This window comes from Choristoneura fumiferana, chromosome 13 (assembly GCF_025370935.1).
Source record: "Choristoneura fumiferana chromosome 13, NRCan_CFum_1, whole genome shotgun sequence".
NCBI lineage: Eukaryota > Metazoa > Arthropoda > Insecta > Lepidoptera > Tortricidae > Choristoneura > Choristoneura fumiferana.
Window position 1 is genome coordinate 11,770,423 of NC_133484.1, and position 25,664 is coordinate 11,796,086.

Sequence of the window (25,664 nt, forward strand, 5' to 3'; positions counted from 1 at the left end):
AAAAAAATTTTGTATAAAAAATGTAATGAAAATAGAAGTGTTTATCATGCAACAAGAGTAATTTTTCATTAAAAATACCAATAGCCTAACCAAAGTAATAGGAGTTTCTGGTATGATCTAAGCTTTAAAACAATCATCAATAATTACTAAAATTGGGACCAAAACCAGGAAACAGTTATCAAAATCTTAAAATATCATTCTGGCCTTTTAATCGTAATTAAAAGGAAACTATTGCTACGTACTGACTTAAAAATTTTCAAAATTAAACTTTTCTTTTTTACAAAACTTAACATTAATATCAATTCTGATAAATAAAATATCCGTTGACTTGTTTTCAAGCAAGTACCTATGCTATCATACAAACGAAATACCTGTTTATTAACCTACAAGTACATGTACAACCATTAAAATATATATACTTCTCCATATCTCCATATAATGGCAACATAATAAATTGGAAAGAAAGTATATATACATTTTAATAAACATTGAAACATTAATGTGTGTGACTGTTCCAGGTACAGTTCGCCAAATGCGTGAGTTTAAATAGGTTCATGTCGAAACATAGTTCTTTTGACAAGCTATAAATACAGGGTGATTGGTAATTCGACACTTTAAAGGACAATCTAGAGGTAATCAACTAGAGCTCTAAGTTGAGTGTTTTTCGAGTTACTTACTTACATTTTTTTCTATTATTATACGTACATTTAACGCTTGTTAAATGGGTCAAAAATTAAAAATTAAAAATTAGGGTCCTAACTACCGTTACATCGGTCTGGGTTGCCATGGATATAAATTCCTAGGATAACCTAGGAGGGCTTTTGGCCGGTTTTTTAAGAAAGTATCCCTAAGACTTGAACAATACATACAGGGCGAAACCCGAACAATTAGTAATTTATATTTATTTGAATGGGTGTGTTAAAATTTGATTATTGTACTGACTTCCGCACAAAAAAAATAAGCGACCCAAGGGTTATCTAATGAATAAGATACTCTTCACGGCAAATATGTCTCGGCTAACTGTCCAGCAACAGAGCAACATTCTGGATAGGCATCATTAGATATTATTTCCTAGTTCTCCAAAAGCAAACGACTTGTGATGTGTATGTCGAATTCGGAATAAACAATCAAGGTATTGTCGATCAAGAAATTCCTTTACCACCTTGAGACTCAATATCAATTGTATGGCTAAAATCATTAAAGACTATCACTCTGATCTGAAGTCAATATGGCAATCAATCTGTTTTTTACAGCTGTAAGAACTGTAATAAAAAGTGGTAAAGTACTTACTTGGTCAACTATACAAAAAAAACAGGTTTTCACTTTCTCGCATCCATCATCCATATATCATAGTAATCTCATTCCTTCTCCCTGATAGCGGTAGCGATAAGGTCCACTGATTCAAAAAGTATGTTGGCTTGATCCAGATACTTTCGAACACGATCTCTGAAAAAAGAAGTGAATTATAAATTTATAGAAAAAAAGTATATTTACATTATACAATCAAACTATTGGTAGTAAGTACCTTTAGTCGCCAACACTCTTATCTGTCCACTTTGGCGTCTTGTTACGTCGTACATCCCCCACATTTATCGACGCGAAATCTGCTAAAAACGCTAAGAGTGTTGCCGACTACCATACGATTAAAATAGTGGCGTTGCGATCTTGCGATCGAACAGAAAAATGTGCAGTAGATTGATATCGAGCCGATACCATTGTATCTGCGTATATTACAAAGTATATTCTACTATGTGGCTCATTTAGTATATTTATTTGTACTCACCCATAAAAAGCCACTTGAGTGTCGTCTATCTCAGAGTTCATAAACCCTAGATCTTCCAACATAATACGAACTTTCGTTTTCGTATCTTTGCGGTGCAATACGCTGTTAAAAATAAGACAATAGTTTAAGTTACATTGGACAAAAGTTGCCCCGTGTGGTGTCGGGTTCGGGTTAGAATTACACCTCTCCATTTCTTCCGTGGATGTCGTAAGAGGCGACAAAGGATATAGGTTAAGGTATACCGTAGGCGACAGGCTAGCAACCTATCACTATTGTACCGTTTTTGTCAAACTTTAAACCTAAGATTGCTAAGTGGCTCCGAAGCAGTAACGTTTCGTGTGCTCTGCCTACTCCATTTGGGAATACAGGCGTAATGTTTTGTATGTGTGTTGTGTGGACAAAAGTGGTTATCAATACACTAAAATAAATTAAAATCTTAAGTAACAAACCTGTTTAACTGATTACGCAAATTGTTTAAGCATTCGCGTACTGATTTCATCTTTTCTGTGAGATTTGTTTTATACACTTGGTCCATTTTCTTTTGGCTGTATAATTCTTGGTATGTAGCCACACTGTAACAAAACTTCTCTAAATAAAGGTCTTAATTTTCAATATTTTGTTTGAACTAAATGATTCAAGTTGAAACATTAATACTTACAGAAATAGGTACCACGTATGCAAAGTGTAATATTTGTATAGGAAATTATCAATAATTTTTAACTATGCACGATGGAGTTTTTCGTATCCTCAAAATTTTTGTACAGTCGCGGAATGAAAAGGTTGACCACCTTTTTTGCTTGCTCAGTATAAGTTATCATCATTATCTGCTTTATCGACCGAGTATGACATATTCCGTCATAATGACATTCAAAAAGGTAACATGTGCTTGCAACATGTAAATGAATTTATTAGGAACAAGTCAACCTTTTAATTCCGCCACTGTATTTTACATTCCGTGAAATTTCGCAAAATTTAAGTAATTAATTACAGCAACTCATAACATAATTACCAAAAACTGTGCAAGTTCGCTAAAGCTGTGTGTACTGGATATGTTGTCCTGTCTATAACGAATTTCAATATTTGGGTGCATATATCATCTAACTTAGTGACATATTGATTTTCCGACTCTGATAGCATATTGGAATCTGACTTATCGTTGCTATTGAAATGATAATTCTCCTCGAAATTTAACTCATTTCCGTAGTAATTATCATTGGAAAAATCATCACACCCCGCATCAAAACTATTTGATCCATTTAATAATGTAACATGATTTGACTTCAGCTTTTCCTCTATTTCTGGACAGAAATTAAAATGTCTTATTATTTTAGGGCCATTAACTTCCATCTCTTCGTTTTCTTTTGCATTTTCGTCGATACCGCCCGCTAAGCTGTGGTTTGAAAGACAGCTTTGCTGCGGCGAAAATACTGTTGCAGTGCCTGAATGGATATCTGTTTGCGAAGTAGTTTTCTGTAGCCTCAGACTACTGAAGAAGGACACGCCTGTGTCTATATTTTGAATACCGTCATCTTCATGCAACTCTTTCTCGGTCTGAAAAGAGTATGATACAGATACAAATCCTGATATACATGAAATGATAATAGCCGTATCTACCAAAAGGTGGAGTTCAAAAATTTTTGGTCACTATAACGCCAAAGAAAGTATGTTTTTTTTTTGCTTTTATTAAAGTGTCACGAATAAATGTTTTTCTTTCTTTCTTTCAAAATCTTATGCCTTTAAACAAGTTGTGTCAGAGGAGGATTGGTCTTTCCGCACAAGTGTAGGAAAAATGTGAATAATAAAAATACAGGTTGATTCACAAGTAGTAGCAGGAATGCCTTTAATGTTGAATGATCGAAAGATGATGTCCATGTGTGCATCCAAAAATGAATAATTAAAAGGACTACCTGGCCTAATTCGCTGTTTTACATCGCTTACTTGAACGTTGTTTAAACAATAAATTTCCGTAGACAATAGAGCTCGCTAATTATCTTTAATTTGGCCTCCTGATATTTCAAAAAAGATTAGATAGCGTATTATAAAAAATAAAACTTTCCCTAAAACCTTTTTGACACAAACCAAACTGACACATGAAACTTTTTTTTCAATGATATTAGATTTTGAGAAATCGCTGAAATCGGTATTATTTAACGTCTTTTGTGATCCCGGCTAGTGGGTGTCTGCGCGGGCGACGAACGGCAGTCGCCTCTTAGTCGTCGATCTTAGAATTGATTTTTGACTTTTTGTGTCACAAAAAGTTGCTATTTGAAAAGCTTTGTCCTTGCCTTATAAATTATAATATTATTAAACATACCTGCTCATTGCTTCTTTGACTGGATCGAAGATTGTACGTGGACGGTGATGGTTCGCACGATGTTCTTTTTGGTTTTTCTGTAGGCGACATGTTGGTGGCATCTGCAGCGACTAAGTCATCTCCTGCACCTGCATCAAAGTCAAATCTTTATTCCAAAATATTAATACAGACTTCCGACTGTTTCTGTCAGTTTTGGCATTAATTATATTTTGAACTGTTCATTCCGTTGTTCTTTATCTTCAATATTACAATAAGGTACATCACCTGTGACTAATTCAGAGATATTTGCAGTATTCAGTTTCTCCGTTAAAAATGTATCCATGAACACGTTTTGTGCTACATCCAAATTTGGGTTCTTAATGTCGTTCAGCAACTTGATTAAAGAGTCCTTCGCAATTTGTAGATCTTCACTGTCATTTAGCTGAGACTAAAACATAAATCATAAGGGCAAAATACAACTCCCAAGTCTGTAATTCCCAACAACAATTGCAAAAACGACAAATACCTGCAAAGCTTCTATTAGATGCACGCCATAACTATAAAGACACATGAAATCGGATGGATTTAAATCTGCAAATATTTTACCTGAAACAAGACAGAACGAATTTTAATAATTCCATAGAAAACATCATGGTTAGTTAATGAACAAAAAGTACTTGCCTTTGCTGTCACTTATTTTTAGGAGGAATGCGCCGCATTCATTGCATGCAAACATGATTTTAGAATTTTCCTTAAATTTTGTTTTGATGCATACAATAGCCTCATAGACACTCCATGGTGGAGGCATAGCAGGGTCAATGAAGCATGACTCTTGTTGCAGGATTTGAGAGAGAGCTTCTTCCATTATCTGGTAAAAGCGTGACAACCATTCGTCACATCCTCTACTAAGATAGTCACCCATAATATCACTTGTGATTTCAAACATAACAATTTTTTCATTTTCATAGTTATTTAAAATAGCATTTTTGCTAATTTTAGGAATAATGTCGTCATCAATTGAATTTGATATTACGTCCAAAGAAGATTCCTCCACCACTTTGTTTATCGTTTCAGGTGTTTTTTCAATGCTTGCGTCGCTAAATTCTATGCTTTTTGCGACGTCCGAAAAGTTGTCATTCTCAGGGGGTAATAAATCACTAATCGATATTAATGATGAAGGTGGAGATTTAGTGGAAAGAGCTTGGTTGTTAGAAACTACACCGGCTTTTGGGGATGGTGAAGTTGTTATTGAAGGCTTAATTCTTTGTTTTCGCCATCTGAACTGTGGCTTTTTAACAGTGCTGAGATCCGTTGATAACTTATTACGATTTAATCTTATTTTCTTTGTTGCCACTTCTGATTCTAATTTATTCTCATCAAGAGACTTGACATCAGTATCCATTTTTACAATTTGATCAATTTTCAGTGGTTCCTCGAGATAAGGTGATTTAGGTACTTCCGTGTTCAATGGTTGCATAACTACAGGTGACTTTGGATTTTTTGACACAAGCGACTGAAGAATTTTTGTACTTTGTAGGCATTCAAAATCTGTTTGAATGCAAGCATCTACGGTTTTTTTGATTGGTATAATTTGCTCTGTTTGAATTTCAATCTCTTTATGTTGCATAGAACTCAAGTCATCCCTATTTTCAGCATGATAAACAGTAACATCTTGCGTTGATTGACAAACTGTTTTTTTGTTTCCTCCATTGTTTTGATTCATAGTTACAGTTATATTTTCATGGATGTCTGCTTTCAATGTATTAAATTCCTGGTTCAAGTATTCTTTTATGCGCTTAATTGTGAATGTACTAACACCATCAATATTTATTTGACTTGAAAATTCATTATCATCAAGTAGGAAAAGCTGCAACAAAAAGCCCATATATATATTGCATCAGTTTTGGTGAAATTCTCAGTAACAGAATAGTAATTATGTACTCACAACATGATAATTTTGCCCAACTAGTTCTAAACAGCATCCCTCAATGGTACGGTTCTGCAAATTCTTTAAACCAGTGGGAACTTTATCTGAAATAACATTACTTAATATAAATAAAATGATAAATTAAAAATAAATTATCATTTATTTAAATGATATATTTTAGAAATAAAATGTGAGCAAGTTTTGAAATACAATTACATAGCTCTGAATGACCTTGTATGTTCTATCTAACTCCTTCGACCGCACGGTAGTTTCATGTTCAAAGCCTTGTGCTTAGTTCTTGCTTTACAACTTATAACATATTATTACGTGCATTCGCTTAATTGTGGAACTAAAATTATCATTAGTATTGTTCACTTTATTTAGAAACAGAAAAACACTACCAAAAGTCAAAATCATAGGATCAATTGGCAAACGAGCAAGTGGGTCTCCTGATGGTAAGAGATCACCACCGCCCATAGACACCTGCAAACCAAGGGGATTGCAGATGCGTTGCCAACCTAGAGGCCTAAGATGGGATACCTCAAGTGCCAGTTTCTCACCGGCTGTCTTACTCTCCACGCCGAAACACAACAGTGCAAGCACTTCTATTTCACGGCAGGATTGTAAGCCGCGTAAAAGTAGTAAATACAAGTACCGTCCAATTGAAGTAGTTAGAGAAGTTAGTATTTGATGAACATAGTACCCATCTGCTGTGCTGCAAAGCGAAGAGCGCATCGCGCGCGTTGGACCAGCCGGGACCCGCTATCGGTGTCCCCTGTGGCGCTGCGAAGCTGCTTTAGTACTTCCAATGGAGTCAACAAAAAAATTTGCTCTTCTGCAAAGAACCAAATTAAAAATTCAATATGTGACGATCCATCAGAAAAAGGCCCTTGTGGCAGTTTCTACTTACAGAGATATTGATTGACGTTTTTGTAAAATCCTTCGAATATACCAAAAAAAAAATAGTACAGTATACAGGTAGAGAGGTGTATGTAGCTTGGTTTCACTAGCGTACGTTAAGTATTTCTATATTAAAATTGGGTTCAAAGTTTAGTAGAAAAGGGTCCTTATGGCAGAGCATATTCAAGAATGGCAAAGCTGTTGATAAAATTGTTTAATTTACTTGCTACTTTTGCCTATAAGTAAGTTTAGGTTTTGTACACTTAAAGTGCCTTGGTACCTAATATCCAAACAAATAACCTTAAGGTAGTGAGACCGAAGTATTGATACAAGCTGGCAAGTTTTTCTTTTACGTTGTGAATTTAAACAAATAATTAGACAATGATTCATATTTAAGATAAATATGAATTATATAAAATGTGACATAAATAAGTAAATATTTTAATAGATAGACATTCTATACCCTTACATGGTGTCATGTAGTACCTACCATCTTGTAAAACTACCATCTAATAATGTAATGAGCATGAATTAGAATGAATAAATATGAATATGATTTAATTATGAAGCCGCCTTCATATTTGGTTAACTTATCACGCTTTTTTACCAACTTTAGGTAAATATGTATCCGAATTTCCGATACCTGATAGATAATAAAGCGAAGTAGTAGAACTTGGATAAACAAAGCCTTAGATTAAGAGAATATGATGCAAACCATTTGTCCATACAAACATAGTCTCCTGATTCCTCCCTGGATAATGACTTTAGAGCCATTTTTTTTCTGTTAAGCCTTTGTATACCACAGCCATGCCCCATGTTTTTTTTTCATATTCCAATTATCATAATCCTTCTTATAATAATTGGAATGTGAAAAAAGGGATTCGAGAAATGTTACGTATCCTGACCGAGATTTTTGATCCCCCTTTACCCCCATGGGTAGGGGGATCAAAAATCGACAAAATTATCCTTACGTAATTCATGAGTGGCCCCTTAGTGTTAACCTGGTGGTAGGTACAGATGTGTTCCTTTACGGGATAACTAGGTACTGTGTGAATTATTCAACATAACGTTTTATCAAAATTACTCTTTGTCAATCAAGATCATCAGTTAACTTCTAATAACACTTTTTCTTCGGTATTCTGAATTAATACAAGATAAGTAAATAAGTAAATCATGTTACTATCGTTACATACTGTAATTATCAATAATTTTTGCCTGTGATTGGTCGTAAGGACCCTTTTTAGGGTTCCGTAGCCAAATGGCAAAAAACGGAACCCTTATGGATTCGTCATGTCTGTCTGTCTGTCTGTCCGTCCGTATGTCACAGCACTTTTTTCCGAAACTATAAGAACTATACCTACTGCTGAAACTTGGTAAGTAGATGTATTCTGTGAACCGCATTAAGATTTTCACACAAAAATAGAAAAAAAAAACAATAAATTTTGGGGGTTCCCCATACTTAGAACTGAAACTCAAATATTTTTTTTCATCAAACCCATACGTGTGAGATATCATTTTTTTCTAAACTGAATAGTTTGCGCGCGAGACACTTCCAAAGTTGTAAAATATGTGTGTCCCGCTCCCCCTCTGTAACATCTCAAATAAGAGAATGATAAAACTAAAAAATATATTATGATGTACATTACCATGCAAACTTCCACCGAAAATTGGTTTGAACGAGATCTAGTAAGTAGTTTTTTTTTAATACGTCATAAATCGTAAACCGCAATTTACCTTTCATTCAATCAACTCAAATAGAAAAATATTTTTAAAAAATGTGTACGGAACCCTCGGTGCGCGAGTCCGACTCGCACTTGCCCGATTTTTCAAATGTATAGGCTTGTATAGGAGTCAATTTGTGATTTTTACGTGACAAAATCGTTTAAAAAAAAAAAAAAAAAAAAAAACGGGACAATTCACACCAATTGACCTGGTCCCAAACTAAGCTTACCAAAGCTTGTGTTATGGGTACTAAGCAACGGATAAATATAATCATAGAGATAGATACATACTTAAATACATATTAAACACCCAAGACCCGAGAACAAACATTCGTGTTTTTCATACAAATATCTGCCCCGACACGGGAATCGAACCATCTGGTCGTCAAAAATAAAAAAATAAGACTTGTAAAATAATAATGACACTTTTATGATACTTGTGTAGGCTGATTAAATATAAGTACCTGGGCAACCGAGCTTTGCTCGGGCTAAAACTCGGTAAATCGCTAGATCGATTTTTTCATCCCCGAAAACCCCTTCATACCAAATTTCATCGAAATCTTTGGAGCCGTTTTCGAGATCGCCGAAATATATTTACATATATACAAGAATTGCTCGTTTTTATTTTATTTATTTTAGGGATAATAAACAATAGTAAATAATATATTACGTCATGATTCTTTTTGTATTAGATCAGGGTTACTCAAAGTGGGGTACGCGAACCCCTAGGGGTTCGCTATTCGACAGTAGGGGGTTCGCGACAAGGTTTACGTGACTCCAAAAACCAACAGGCTGCCAGACCAGCAAGATTCAAGATTGAAGAAGAGCAAGATTTGATTAAGATTGGTTTTTGGACTCTTTGCATTTTTATTTTTAGTTTCTCCAACAGTCAATTTTATTACTTTTTGTGGGTGGGGGGGGGGGGGGGTTAGGGGTTCGCTATTGTCTAGAAACTTTAACAGGGGTACGTGGAGCCATAAGTAAGAAACCCTGTATTAGATAGCTTATTTAACGCAGATTTAGGATCTATGCTTTGCCACATATTTCCATTACAATACTATACAAACAAAATATAGCAGACTGAACATTAAAAAACAAACCTGCTTTTATAAATTTGCTCAAAAATTTTCTGTTATTGAGCATAACATGTGTATTGGCCACAACAATCCAACAATCAGCACCACTGCATTTTCTCCAAGCAGATGAAATATCCTCAATATTGTTAGCCTAAAACAATGGAACAGGTTGCAACCTGGCATTATTACAACTAGACATTTAATTAAACAGTTCAGTATCAGAGATGGTGCATGGACAGCAAAACTAAGGCTACACCGAAATTAAGTCCTTATCAACACACCCCGGAACTTTCGGGGCACAAACAATTTGCTAAAGAGTAGACTAGACATTAATGATAGGTTATTCTGACAAAACATTATATTATGCCTAATAAATAATTACCTCACTGCGAATTGTAAACTATACTTTAGTACTTTAGGTTTAGTACCAGGGCTTGTTATGAGATAATAATAAAAAACGTTAATGCAGCAGAAAATTTAGTAGTTGATATGATTTTCGAAATAAATTATTAATTTCTTTTCTAAATTTGGAACAGTTAAGCAGCGGCGTCTTGCTGTAAATATCCATTTTAACCCACTTTTTTTTTTCTACGTCGGCAATTTGTAATAGGTGCATATTTAAATTTCTTGAAGAAACCAATTGTTGCACGATGTGTTTGCGACCGCAGTTCTACTTCATTGCCTTGTAACAATTCGTTCATGATGTTTAGTGTGCTATAGCCAAAATTCTCATTTAAAACCAACTACAATTTATTAAAAATATTTTCAATCTTAATTTGATTAAGATTTAAACAATTTCATCTTACGTTTTTTAACTCTATACCTACGCTTTGGCTAATGTCAATCATCCGTGCCCCCAAAAGTATGCTTATCAAAGTCACTATAAGCTGCACAATGTGGGTCAATTTACTTTGGCCTAGTTATCTTTATTTTGTTCTCCAGCCACTTTGTTTCAAAGGGAAGTCTGAAAGTTGGCTTGTGAGCACAGAAAACTGTCCATTACTGCCAGATTATATCGTTTTTTTAACCCCTGATGCAAAAAAAGGGGATTATATTATAAGTTTGACCGCTAGTGTGTCTGTGTACCTGTGTGTCTGTGTGTTTGTCTGTCTGTGTGTCTATCTGTGACACCGTAGCTCTCAAACAGGTGGACCGATTTGAATGCGGTTTTTTTATTTGAAATCAGGCTTTCTAGCTATGGTTGTTAGACATGTTTCATCAAAATCAGTTTTGCCGTTTTTGAGATATTGAACTTTGAAGTGACAAATTCGGGGGTTTTCCAACTTTTTTACTACTATGAAACAGAGAAAGGTATAGAATTTAATTTATACCCTACCTCTTCTGATGATAGTCACCAATATCTAACACAATAAAGATGCATAAATATGAAACAGCTCTATTACTAGGGCCAGTAGGATGTTGCGGATATTTTTGCACGCTCTGCAGTAGCAGATATTAATGCAGGTGACTGTACTTGGGTAAAAAGCAGGGACATATCATCCTCAGCTAATTTTCGAAATCCTAATTAATATCTGATTTCCTAAGGTAGATGTGTAAGAATTCGTTTGAGGGTTTGCCATGCAAAGTATTTGTGTATATTTGTTTGCTCTCCGGTGGCGAGTGCACTAGTCCCAAAACGCACTATTAGTCAATACACTCTAATTTCGAAAGCCCCTCTTCTCATAAGAAACTAGGCCCAAAACATCAGATTTCCAAAAAGGCTCATTCTCGATTTACACGAGAACCATTGAGAACTAGTCCCAAAATACACCTTTCCCAAAATACCCCAAATTGTGTTCACGTATGAATAGGTGGCGTAATACTTCATTCTCATAATGCATAGTTCTCAAAACACTCTAGTTCCGAAATACCCTAATTTTTTTTCTTTTATTTTCGAATGACTCTTTGAAATTGCTTTTAGCCGTAACCGTTACCCGTTTGACGCCAAGAGTATTTTTGCAAAAATCTTTAAGTGTAGCCAGGCGATAGTTCCGTATATATATATCTGATATCAGAAAATTTCAATAATTTTGCGTTAACTTGAGTAAAATTACATTAATAACTTTTTTTTAAATAAAACTAGAAATATTAAGTATTAAGTTTAAACGCTTCCATATTTAAGTACGACGACGACTTCACTCCTTAAAGAACGTCGTGTGTGTGTTCTTACAGTGTGGAGGTGGAGGAACTGCATGAACACGCATATTTTGCATAAGCTTAGCTATCGTAAGGTCGCGGGTGAGCAAGGAAATTATTTTAGTTCATTTAAAAGAAAAAAAAATAGGGTATTTCGGAACTAGTGTTTTGAGAACTATGCATTATGAGAATGAAGTATTACGCCACCTACAGGTGAACACAATTCGGGGTATTTTGGGAAAGGTGTATTTTGCGACTAGTTCTCAATGGTTCTCATGTAAATCGAGAATGAGCCTTTTTGGAAATATGGTGTTTTGGGCCTAGTTTCTTATGAGAAGAGGGGCTTTCGAAATTAGAGTGTATTGACTAATAGTGCATTTTGGGACTAGTGCATTCGCCACCGGAGAGTTTGTTTGTTGTTAGCCTCCTGAGTCCTGAAGTTTTTTAACAAACTTAGTGCTTAAGACATAGACGTGGTTGACCTGCTTTGTTATTTTGGATATTATTTCAAAATTCTTAGAATTCTTCCAGAATTAATTAGTTAGTGTTAATTAATTAGTCCTTTATAAAGTACGCGAGGACTCAGGAGGTTATTATGCAGATAAAGAACATAATCAAATAACATTAATGAGCTCATGGATGTTACCTCCAACCATTCTTCATCAATATCACTTGAATCCAAATCATCTGCTGTAAGTTTAGATGTTTGGCAGCTTGTATTGCCATAACTAATTCCATGGTTTTCATGTTTCTCAATTTTCACTGGTTCTGAAACAAATGATGAATCAGCTCAGATGACAAAAATGAGAAATCAGCAGGTTTTACATTAACACATTCACAGACACTAGGTATATGGCTGTAGCTGTTAAACAATACAATTGCATATTGTATCTTGGCTCCATGAAGGTGATAATACTCAGTAATACATCTCAGTGTTCCAATATAACACTTGCACAAACTCACACTGTATAGAGAGGATGTGGTTAATGTACAACCCCATATTTGTCAACTTGGAGTATAGATCAATAATGTATTATGTATCCTGATAATTCAGACTCTTATGTCAATTACATAAGGGTTTGAATGATCCAGTTGTACCTTATTACCATTCATTCCGGGTCGACAAATACAGGTTGTACTTGAACTTAACAGCCTCCTTTAAAAACAAACACTAGATACATAAATTATCACAGATGCTTTCCTGGCACAAGCTTAAACAGTATAGTTACAGGAAAGCTACTTAGACAAGGTTGAAAATCATTTGCACCAGGAGAGGACTTGACAATATTTATTTATTCACTACACACTACAATATGAAATAGTAAATCAACTTACCCTCTTGATGGATTCTTTGATCTTTTCTTCTAGAGCTCAGTATATCTCTTAGATCATTATTTGAATTATTTTTGAAGTTTCTTTGAGAGTTCTGATTCCATCTAGTAGGATATTTATTGAATTTATTCTTAGGAAACCCTTGGAAATATGATTGGTTTTGACTGGCTGCTTGATGTCCAATATGGAAACAGTTTGGTAGATTGTTTTGTATTGGTATATTTGGGCTATTACATATTGGTTGTGCTTGGTTAGCTAAGGCTGAAACAGCCGAAGCTAACAAAACTTGATGTGGAGGAGGTATCCCCCACATAGGAGGGTTGTACAATGGAGTAGCATTCATGCTAGAGTCATTTACAGCATTTAATGAATTACATTGGTGGCAATGGGAATTTTTAAATGGAGGGTCTATACATGGTTTAGAAAACTGGTTGTTGATGATCTGTTTATTATAAATCCTTGCAACACCATCTTTTAATTGGGCTTGTGAGTGAAGGATGTCCACAGGAGGTTCAGATGGCTCAGGGCACACTCCCACATGTGTCCCAGACACTCCCTCCCTTGTGAGTTGTGCTTTTTCAATCTGTTTATAGAAAAAAGAAAAATATTTTGAAAATACATATTAACATTGCAATTATTAGTACCCTTTTCATGTTGTTTTAACTTTTGACTATACCCTCTAGTTATAGTATGAAATTAGGATTTTTTTATAGTATTAATGTTATTTTTCAGTAACATTATGGAATTACAAAAGTTTGAGAAGCCATTGGGAGTCATGTGTTCCTACAAAACATACAAGGTATGAGGGAAATGAATAACTTCATGCTTTCGTTTTTAGTGACAAATAGAAACAGTCCAATTAAAAGCATACAAATTCTGTAAATAAATTTCAACTTACTTCAGCGTCACTTAAATTCCATGCTGATTTGCCAGTCAGTGTATTAAAATAGTAGATTCTACCGGAATGACTGTGCGATCGACATATTATCCACGAATTTCCAATTGCCTGCACACTTTCTTTATATTCACTTATTTTTTTATTTTTAGTACACACTGCGTTCTCAGCCATAATAAAAAACTAAGCAGGAAACGCAAAAATTCGTCAAAGTTATCGTAAACGTAGTGTTAATTTCAATCTGATTTCAATAGTCCTCAAAGAGTATATAATCACTACGTTTTAAGAGTCGGAACTCTCATACAAAAACAATACCACGATTGTAGTATGAATTCAGTGTCTTTTTGGTGCCAATATCAAGAAACGAACTGCACAGACTAAACAGGGCCGAAAAAGTCACATTGACAAGTAGTGTTGTTAGGAACAGTCGATATTATCGATATTGTAACAGCATAGTGTTGTGCTTTTTTATCGATATATTGTCAAAAAACGGCACGTAGTGGTGCGCTTTTATTAATTAAGTGATCGAATTAAAGAAAAAAAAAGTTGATTTTCTTAATAATAATTTATTTTCATGTCATGGATCTGTTTTTCTTTACATAGGTAAATACAGTTTCACGTTACACAAGTATTGTATTGTAGTATTGTATTGTCCGTTTTGCACTGCACAGCACTTGTGGAAGGCTGTGCATGTAAATATTCCACACTGGGCAACTCCAAAGCTGAACCTGAAACAAAGTTAAATTTAGCCAGTAGCTTACACTAACTAATGCAAGATAAAATAAAATTGGTACGCACAATCCAATTTTTGTCATATTGCAGGTCAATGACCTATGTTTACCTAGACAACTTTCTTACAATTTCTTGCCTTATTGTCAAATATGTCTTTACTTGTCAAATGAATGAAATGAAATGTAAGGTGATCTTGGAAGTTGACAATACATAATTTTGTATACCTCTGATAAACAATCTACTTGCCATGCCAAATGTAATGAAATTAATTCTGTAGTTTTTACCCGATTCTGGTGAAGCCCAAAAGGAGGATTATATTTTGACCTGTATGTATGCATATCCATTTCTATCTCCTCTAACTACTAAGCAGCTCAACCTATTTTTAACCCCTAACGCAAAAAGAGGAGTGTTATTACATGAAGTGTACCATAAACACAGACAATACAGAAAAAATGGTCAAGTGCGAGTTGGACTCGTACATGAAAGGTTCCGTAAACAGTTCAATAAAAGTTTTTCTGAAAATTCTTCTAATATAAGTTTTTTTTTTGCTGACTGTACTATATGCCCCTGGTTACCAAAGTACTCGTCAAGACGACAAACGAGTCCAAACTCGATGCAGTTGTGTTGTTTATCACAGTGTTCCTATGGTCACCCGCTAGCTTTATCATCAGATCAACTCTAAAATTCTAAATTATGCTATAAGGTATAGATTTTTATCAGTGATAGCTTACCTGTTGTATTGTCAGTTTTACACTGCGCACCACTTGTAGAAGGCTGTGCATGTAAATATTCCACACTGGGCAACTCCAAAGCTGAACCTGAAACAAAGTTTAATTTAGCCAGAAGCTTCCACTAACTTATACAGGTGAAATATAATTAGTGTGTATAGCCAATTTTTCTGTCTATTACTAATGCTCTGACCGGCAACTATACTATACACTCAAAATACCTAGCATTATTATTGATGACGAAGCAAATTAATTTATAACATATATTGTATGTAAAAAAAATATGTGCATGTGTATTGATGGTATTTATTAGGGTTATGGTTTATGGGGGCGACTGAAAAACAGCGCCTGTCAGCCAAGGGACTTTGTTCTGCAAGGTGCAGGCATAAGCTGAGTCGCTTTCCCTTTTGATAGTTTGATTGTACTTATTATTTGTTATGTACCTATGTAGAATTTGTAAACAAACTATTAAATCAATATCTTTTATTATTTTATTATTATTATTATAAGATGCAGTAAGTCAAGTTGCAATAGAGATAATTGAAAATAAAATAAAGTGTTTACCTTGGCTGTTCTTGCCATCTTTAGGGGAAACCCTTCAAGAATTTCTTCAGAAAGAGGTGGCACGGGAAGTCCCAATTTTGGTATGGCTTTCTTCTTCAGCCGGGTTTTCGATTTTGTGAAATCTCGTTGCCAACTACTTTCACCCACTGCTTACAACTGAAATAAAATTTAATTGTCGTGATACTATATAATACGAATTGACGTCGGCCAGCCAAATATAACCTCAACACCTATTATCAGATTTATCAGTAACTTTACTTACACATGTTCACTTAGAGGAAATCTAGCAAAGAACATTTTGTTTTCACAATGTTTTTCTTGAATACCACAAATTTCGCATCTCCTTATGTTGAATGGTTTCTTAGTAAAGGACAGCCGTGAAAATTACGGTAAAAACTAGAGTCCTGTCTCGAATAAATGCACTTTAGTGAAAGAAAAGTTAATGCGGAGGAGAAATAATCTCAAACTCAACGCTATTAACAAAACAAAACACCAAAATACACGAAAATACAAACACAAAATCTCGCGAAGGCGTCCGTTCCCACGCAGCAGATGAAGGTTTGTGGGTTGCCATATAAAATTGAAAAATAGAACTAAAATTATTTCATTTACTTAAATAAAAAAGGATATCCAGTCAGAATTATTTTTATATTGTATTATTTATCTTAGTACTTAATATTTTTTCCGCTTATTTTTTTTTTTTCACAGCTTAAAATGTGAAGAATTGCAAATATTATAATTTAAGTGAAATCTTCTAAACACAGATCATTTCATAAATATGGCAACCAATAAGTTATTTTGGAGAGGTTGGTACAAAAAAGTCACTAGCTCCATACATTAGATTTTTTGTATGGAGTTTCAACCCACTGATAGTCCTTTTTTTATTTCATTTTCATTCCGTGAATTTCCCACAGATTACAACAGATTACTAATATGTAGCTTAGTATTGTACGTCCGGTAAATAGTGTCACCCAACTGACAGGACAGATGACAGTTTTTTTAATTTCATGCTGCAGGACAGAGGGCCTTCACCGAAATTCGAAAATCGAAGTTCGTATCGTACCGTCCCTTTCACTCTCGTGAGTGTCAGAAGGACGGAACGACACGAACTTTTATTTAGAATTTCGGAGTAGCCCCGCAGTGCGGCAGAGCTACTTTTAAAAACATACAACATACATACAACACACTATGACGACACGAACGTCAGCGGAAAGAAGTTCGCAAAAAAACTTTTAATAATTTTTATATGAGATATTAATAGGCCCATTGGCCCTATACTATGAGATGCAAAATTCGAACTTCGTGTCTTGCAGTCCAGTAGGGCTACTCCGAAACTCGAAACTCGAAGTTCGTGTCTTGCGGTCTCTCTCGCTCTCGTATTAAATAGTATAAGTGTCAGAGAGACCGCACGACACGAACTTCGAGTTTCGAATTTCGGAGTAGCCCGCCAGTCCCTAATATTATCAATCACGAGAGTGAGAGGGATGGCACGATACGAACTTCGAATTTCGTAAGTGGTAGCCCATTAGTAGCCCCTCAGAATTGATATTCAATACACACTAACATTGTGGAAGAGGAATGGTCTTTTTTTAGTTTCAGTATAGTGATTTTGTTATGAATAATTCGACGCCACTGAATTTAAGAAATTACCTGTTAATGTGAGAGCGGCTTTACCTCAAAATAGAATGGACACTAATATTGGCTAACTTGATTTCACTCTAGTAGATAGATATAAAGAAATTATTTCTTCACCCATATCCATACACATATCTGTGGCCTGTCATCATGTGTCATCCATCCATTATCCATCATCGCTCGCGCACTGCATCGTCTCTCTCTCTGTCTGTTCCGTGCTGTTCCGTTTAGCCTTGATTTGCTTGCCATAACTTCACCTGGAAAAACTTTAAGTAATTAATAGTTGTCTACTTCTAAATCGCAAGGAGTGATATTAAAAATATTAAAGTTCTATAAGTTAAAATTAAATTGTGCTTAAAGTGCATTAACTGTTCTTTATCCATTTCTTAACAGTGTGTAAGTACTTCGTGAGCTATTTTTGTTTGCATTACATCATTACGGTGTCTTTTAAGGAGTTCTTCATTAAATCTCTGTATTTGAGGCTTATTGATGAACAAATTTCTTCTTTTTGACAGAGTAGTAAGCCAGCGACGTCTTTGATTTTGTTTTTAGTAAACAATTAGTGGTTAAAATGCCAGGGTAAGCACCACCTGCTTATGTGGGAGTGGTTTTTATGGTAACTAGCACCTACATAACCATTAGCACGGCTACTACACATGGTATCAATGGTTAAACCCACTTATACCACCTTTTTGCTAAATTCAATAACAATCATTAAAACATTTTCATGGTACCTAATAATTTAAAAGAATACGAAAGCCCCATGTTCCCCTTCGATATTTATTATATTTCCACATATCTAACCATCAAACATTGTAACACAACAAGTAACATTAAAATTAAAATAGCTTAATATTAAGAAATTTGAATAAGCCTAAAATATTTTAATTGACCTTAATTTAGTATGCTATTAATTCAACAACTGGCTTGACATCATTTTCCTGTTACAGGAAGGAATCTCAAAATATACATTTTCCTGCTGATTAATGTTGTAGTCATATTTGTAATTTTTTATGTTAAATCACTGGTGTAGGTGATTATTGATTAATAAATTATCCAGTTGCAATCAAATTTTACTTGGTGCAACAGATAGTAAATTTATATTGAATAATTGTAATAAGAACATACAAATTTATAATAATGTATTATATCATATTTCTAGCAATTGCAATTTGATGCAGAGCTACAGGTCGATTCACAAGAGCTGGCACAAATGGATTGAACCAAAGTACTTAATGTCAGAGAATGACAGATGCATGACATTTTTTACATTTGTATGAAGTGTATTCAAATAGGTAACACACAGATACTTTCATTCACTCATTCAATCCATTCATGCCAGCTCTTGTGAATCAACCTGTACCTAACACCACCTTTCAAAAAGGTACAGTGTCCATTGCATTGAGAAAAACAACCTGCTACTACCAATACTTAACACAACACCATTCTTGTTATCAAATACTTTTAAATCAGCAATTCTTGTGAGCTTTGTGGTACAACAACATTGCGAGGAAACCTGGACAAACCTGCAAATCAATTCAATGTGTGTGAAGTTCCCTATCCATACTAGGTGGCTTGGAAGCTACAGCCCCACCCCGCCCAGGATGAGGGGAATACTATATTCCGAATATAGTATGTATGTATATGTATGTATGTAAACTCTTAATTGTATGTACTAAAGAAAAGGAACAAAACACAATTGACAAACTTAAAATATAGGTGATTTCTTTACAATATTTTTACAGAATCGCAACCATGTCATTGGAGAATATGTATTGTACCCGTTGCGGTGATGGATTTGAGGCCAATGAAAAGATTGTAAATTCAAATGGAGAGCTGTGGCACACCAATTGCTTTGTGTGAGTATACATAGATTTATAAACATTACAGAAACTGAATGAACTGAATCTGGCACAAGGAGGTCTGGGATAATACTTTTAGCTTCATAAAGCCATTCAAAGTAGAACTGTTGTTTTTATTGTACTGCCACCAGAAGGAGAGATCTGTTTTTTAAATGTGTATGTCTAATCATTAGATAGTGCTACCAGAGTTGATTGAATGATTACACAAACAGCTACAAAAATAACTGATTGCACAAAAGGAGAATAAATGAAATTAAATGAATGAGTAAATGTCAAAATCCTGCTATTGTTACATAACATGTTGTAGCTGTGTGTGTATTCATTCACTGACGCGGTTTGCATGGAGCGGGTGGACGCCTATTGAAAAATAGTATGAGCAGCGCTAACTGCACGCCACGCGTGCGACGGATTTTACCTGTACCCGCGCCCGCGGCGTGCGCCCGCTCCGTCCGTGCACCTGCGCCAACTAGGCTAGGCCGTAAATATCACGTCCTAAATTTTTACAAAAGCGGGTTTAACTGATGTTAATTTAATTAGCATCTATTTGAACTCTTAGTTAGTGGAGCTCAGAAAATTAATAATGTTTTAGGTGCGCTCAATGCTTCCGTATGTTTCCTGATGGGGTGTTCTACGAGTTTGAAGGCCGCAAGTATTGCGAACAGGACTTCCAAGTGCTGTTTGCACCGTGCTGCGGTAAATGCGGTAAGTGAAAAGAGAAATTCTAAACGGAAGCCTGTGCACACTGGGACATGCATAAGATAATGAAAAAGTAAGGGTGGCTTCAGACTAGCGTTTATTCTGCGCGTATACATACGCGCGGGCTTATGTCAAAATAGTGTCTTAAGGGCGGTAAATAAGGAATTACGCACGAGAGTCTATTAGAAGCCCAAAGTCGAATACTGAGGGCTTTAATGAGTCGATGTTCGTAATTCTAGTACCGCCCGTGCGACATACAATGTTTTTTTATCACATTTGCGAGTAAAATTGTGTATTTGTAAAAGAAAAACTAATATTTTTTCATAAATTGCCGATACCGCTGACTGCGCTCTTGGCAGCGCCAGCTCCCGCCCCCCCCCCCTCAGCATGTGCCCGACCAGCACGCCATGCAGTAACAAACTCATTTACCGACCACGGGTTTCATGACAAGCACATAAAGGTCGAGGGTTTAGTTTGGGGGGATGCAACCAAGGTAGCCTGCACGTTTACTGTTACTGTTTACGAGCAAGTGTGATGAAAAGACCGTGTACGCTCTCTTTCTTGCATGTCCAACGCTCGAAGAAAACAAAACCGTACTTGTACGCGCGTACACGCGCTTTCAAAAATGAGCCTAAGTAATACTGAAACCAAACTGTGTTGCATATGATGCTGTCCCCAGGCGAGTTCGTAATCGGCCGCGTCATCAAGGCCATGAACGCTAACTGGCACCCGGCCTGCTTCCGCTGCGAGGAGTGCAGCTCGGAGCTGGCTGACGCGGGCTTCATCAAGCACGCCGGCCGCGCGCTCTGCCACGCCTGCAACGCGCGTATCAAGGCCGACGGGCTACAGAACTACATGTGCCATAAGTGCCAGTAAGTGTCCCGCTGACTTACTGTCATTGAGTACAAATGGAAAATTGACAATTTGAAATTAAACGGCCAATAAAGCCAATGTGAAATACGTCAACAAGGAAAACTGTCCAAGATTCTGAATGTCGTCATAAAACCATACTGTTTATTTGTTGTACAGTCAGGATCACCCTCGAAACAAAAACTAGAGACTACACTGCACTGAGTAGCAGACATCATCTATCCTCCGTCACACGTTCACGTACACCTTGTTTTTTAACAGCGGCGTGATCGACGGCGAGCCGCTTCGCTACCGCGGCGAGGTGTGGCACGGGTACCATTTCACGTGCGCCACTTGCGGCGTAGAGCTGGACCATACCGCGCGAGAGGTCAAGAACAGACCAGGTTACGCTGCTACGGACGTGGTGAGTTTTTTTTTTTTTTACAAAGTGGTAACCCTTTACGGGTACCTGACCCCTGCAGAAGCCCAGCTGGTTATGTGGAACTCATCCTCGTCTTCTCCGAGTTGGGGGTATACCCATTAAAATCACTCTGACGTTGCTCTCTTGCCGGGGCTGGGAGGCGCCGTGGGATGCTGAAAATTCTAACTACGTCTAAAGGTCCTCTTCCCTATCTGAAGACCGGCAATTTTGCTGATTCGGGACCATTTCGTGACATATTTTTTTTTTAAATATTAATTTATTTTTGTTATTTCGTACTTTGTCACGAAATGATTTCTTTCTTTCTTTTCAACATCGCACAAGACTAAACACACCACATCACACTAAACACTTCGCGCGACATATTATGGTCGTGTTCTTTACTTTTTCATCACACTTGCTCGTAAACAGTGTCGTAACATGCAGGCTACCTTGGTTGCAACCCCCCAAATAAAACCCTCGACCTTAATGTGCTTCTCATATGAAACCCGTGGTCGGTAAATGAGTCATTGCCCGTACTAATTTTGTTGTCTTGAAGCCCAAGGTCGGTAAATGAGTGTGATACTGCATGGCGTGCTGCAGCGCCTGCAGGAGCGCGGCGCGCGCAGGTCGGGCACATGCTGCGTGGGGTGGGGCGGCGCGGAGGCTGGCGCTGCCAAGAGCGTAGTCGGCAATTTTTGAAAAAATATTAGTTTTTCTTTTACAAATATACAATTTTACTCGCAAATGTGATGAAAAACATTGTATGTCGCACGGGCGGTACTAGAATTACGAACATCGACTCATTAAAGCCCTCAGTCTTCGACTTCGGGCTTCTAATAGACTCTCGTTCGTAATTCCTTGTTTACCGCCCTTAAGACACAATGTACTATTAATAATGATTCCCAAGGATCTCTATAGCACGCTTTTAACTTATATCACTGAATCAACTTTTTGTTACCTAATTGCTTGTTTCATTGTACATTAACCTTAAAATTATTATCTCTATGTTTAGAACAACCTGTTTTGCCTGCGATGCCATGACAAGATGGGGATTCCGATCTGCGGCGCTTGCCGTCGCCCCATCGAGGAGAGGATTGTCACTGCGCTCGGAAAACACTGGCACGTTGAGGTAAACGACCTAATATTATTCCGGCTAACATTCCGTTTCCGTGAGATGACGATAGCTGAATTCTACAGGTTGATTCGGGAGACGTGACAAACCCTACCGAAGTTAGTTAAGGCTTACCAGTAAGTATTAAGTGAGTTTTTTTTTAATGATGCACCAAAAAGTATTTCTTTATTTACTAAGTGCATTGTCACTCTGCAATTAGAGGTGTGGAGGTTTTACTTAAATATGATGGTGACTGATCCATTATCAATTAATGGGGGGTGTAGAGTTATCCTCACGTTATCCTGCTCACGTCGGTTTATTAGCTGTTGATCCAAACCGCCAATAGGTTTTTAAATCCTCATTTCGTCCAGCATGCATTTCGCCCAACATATATTTACCTTGGCAGTAGAGTCGTGTGTAGGTTATTTTGAGCACCGTAACCGCTCATCCACTTCTGTTGCTGATTGTACTTATACAGAAATCTCGGGCTTACGTGCAATTTCGAAGTTCGAGCTTGAAATAACACAACCAGCGAGTTGATATTGTACAACAAGGGTTTCGTACTCGTACTAAAAAACACGTTTTTTTATTGCCATTACTAGAACACGTCGACACATACACGATTTAGCCAATCAAAAAACTCTTTATTTCCACGCAATAAGAGCGAAACGACGACGTTTACCGACGGGAAGATAGGTTTGGGGTGACCTTAACCTTAATCACACGGTAATTTTTCATATGCCATTTGTTCCAGCACTTTGTTTGCGCTAAATGCGAGAAGCCGTTCCACGGGCATCGGCACTATGAGAAGAAAGGCTTGGCCTACTGCGAGCAACATTACCACCAGCTGTTCGGGAACCTTTGCTACGTCTGCAATCAAGTCATTGCTGGTGATGGTAAGTTTTCATATAGAAAATATTGAATTAGTAAATACCTGTCACGGGACAATAAGGGCTAAAAGACAGGCGAAATATCGCTAGATGGCGTTAGTATCGTGAGGTTTTTTGACGTTACGGTCTTGCTTGCAATTGGCTCATTTAGTTATTAGCCAATCGCAAGCAGGACCGTGACGTCAAAAAACCTCACGATACTAACGCCATCTAGCGATATTTCGTCTGTTTTTTAGCCCTCATCGGGTAGCAGTCCTGCGTCCTACGGCTGATATGATGATGAATCAAACAAAATAGACAAAGATGAAGTCAAAATTCGGGCGTGGGAAGTCGTGACGTCAACTAGCTAATTTTTAATATTTTTTTGTTTAATTGAAAAAAGAAAAAATACGGGTCCAATATATTGTAATAATCTAATAGGACTAAGTAGATTTTGCATAAAAACTAGCCTATTATCAACCATATTTCGTCGACAGTATTCACGGCGCTAAACAAGGCGTGGTGCGTGCACCATTTCGCGTGCGCCCTATGCGACGCGCCGCTCAGCACTCGCAGCAAGTTCTACGAATACGACGAGCGGCCGGCTTGCCGCCGCTGCTACGAGAAACTGCCGTCCGAGCTGCGCCGGCGCTTGCGACGCGCGCATCACTACACGCTCCGACGCTAGTGACGGGACTGTCGATATTGTCTTCACGTACATTCAATTCAACATTTGATATTAATTTGAACTCTTGTCAGAACATGATACCTTTGGTATACGAGCACGGATCAAAGCGAAGTTTAAGGCTGTTTCTATTTTTTTTTTTATAATTATTATCAGTGGCGTATTTACCCTAGGACCAAGGGGGTCATGGCCCGAGGCGGCGAGCTGCAAAGGGCGGTGAAGGCACCTATTGCAGGTTTATTTTCCCTTAAATGAAAAACTTAATCATCATTTAATGGGACGACATAACTAACTGGCCCGGGGCGCCAAATCTTTAAAAACGCCTCTGATTATTATTGAGTTGAGGCCAATGAGACTAGAATGCAGGATCTTTTTTAAAGGTTTTACTTACAATTGTAAGCCGGGACCGATCCGTCCGACTGGATCCGGTCTGCGCGGATGACCTTTTTCAATCAAGGGTGAGTTGAGTGCGACAGTGCGTTTACAAAGGGGCGCACACTGACTTATGATTGTAAGTTTAATTTTTAATTTACAATAGGAATAAATTTTAAAAACTTGGTCGAACATCATTATCCATCAAATCCATGAATGTGTTGCTAAAGATTAGGTACCCACAAATTTAATACCTACGTGAAGAAGCGATGGGATTCAAAAATGTTAAGTGCTAAAGCGGAAACCAGTTTCGCTTTAAAATCTGTTCTCTTGTGTCATATTCTTATATACTCTACTTTTACTCTTAAGTTATTTTAAAATAATAAAATAAATCATAATTCTTAAAAATAACTAATTGAATGTTCTTAAATTTGAGAAAGTACAATTCCGTAGTTTTCTGTAGAATTAAGTCAGGTGGCCCAGAAAAGTTCACCCTAACTCTAAATAACTAATTGAATATACAGGATGGCCCATTTATATCGGTCAGTATGGGAAAGTCTGAAACTATACGACATACGAAAATTTCTTCTTAGGAACCATGACATCGATTTTCAGACGTACGCAATCGATATAGAAATAGAAATAATATATAGGGTTCGATTCCCGAGCTGAGTACAGGTTTTTTTAAATGCATGAATGCAGTTTTTCTTGTTATTAAAATCGATGTCATGGTTCCTAAGAAGAAATTTTCGTATGTCGTATAGTTTCAGACTTTTCCATACTGACCGATATAAATGGGCCATCCTGTATACTGAGCTGCAAAAAATCTGGCCCTCAAATGTTTGCAGAATCGGTAATTTTTAGTGTCCGACCAAAGTTTTGGTTTCGGTTTCGGCCAGAATGCGGCCGAAATTGCTTCGCGGCCTCTCGCGGCTCTCGCATCGGGAGCGCTCGGCTTAATTCGGGCGCGCTCGGCCGGGTGCATCGGCGGACGTCCCAGCCGGGACCAGCGACAGTAGTATGCATGCTGTCATTTCTCTTGCAATGTTTGACTTTGTCACACGAGGTATTATTCTA

The 25,664-nt window shown here is 36.8% G+C and overlaps 2 protein-coding genes across 5 annotated transcripts; one reads left to right on the plus strand and one right to left on the minus strand.

The window, feature by feature from the left end:
- Positions 1-11: 11 nt before the first annotated feature.
- On the minus strand, positions 12-14,315 carry LOC141434068 (uncharacterized). Of its 2 annotated transcripts, none has more exons than XM_074096326.1 (14): positions 14,067-14,315; positions 13,172-13,751; positions 12,483-12,604; positions 9,725-9,851; positions 6,707-6,838; positions 6,022-6,107; positions 4,758-5,943; positions 4,603-4,682; positions 4,362-4,524; positions 4,098-4,219; positions 2,793-3,334; positions 2,233-2,355; positions 1,784-1,885; positions 12-1,446 (listed from the first exon to the last, which is right to left on the minus strand). In XM_074096326.1, the coding sequence occupies exons 1-14, from the start codon at positions 14,235-14,237 to the stop codon at positions 1,359-1,361; spliced, it is 3,624 nt and encodes a 1,207-aa protein (XP_073952427.1). In that variant the 5' UTR covers positions 14,238-14,315; the 3' UTR covers positions 12-1,358. The 2 variants fall into 2 exon arrangements, with proteins under 2 accessions (XP_073952427.1, XP_073952426.1); XM_074096325.1 differs by having other exon boundaries at positions 4,098-4,225.
- Positions 14,316-17,891: 3,576 nt separating this feature from the next.
- stck (LIM zinc finger domain containing stck) lies at positions 17,892-25,237 on the plus strand. Of its 3 annotated transcripts, none has more exons than XM_074096348.1 (9): positions 17,892-18,118; positions 18,238-18,301; positions 19,468-19,581; positions 20,174-20,286; positions 20,960-21,152; positions 21,412-21,553; positions 22,563-22,679; positions 23,416-23,557; positions 24,028-25,237. In XM_074096348.1, exons 2-9 carry the CDS (start codon positions 18,294-18,296, stop codon positions 24,216-24,218), a joined length of 1,020 nt encoding a protein of 339 aa, XP_073952449.1. In that variant the 5' UTR covers positions 17,892-18,118; positions 18,238-18,293; the 3' UTR covers positions 24,219-25,237. The 3 variants fall into 3 exon arrangements, with proteins under 3 accessions (XP_073952449.1, XP_073952450.1, XP_073952451.1); XM_074096349.1 differs by having other exon boundaries at positions 18,243-18,301; XM_074096350.1 differs by lacking the exon at positions 18,238-18,301.
- The last annotated feature ends 427 nt before the right edge of the window (positions 25,238-25,664 follow it).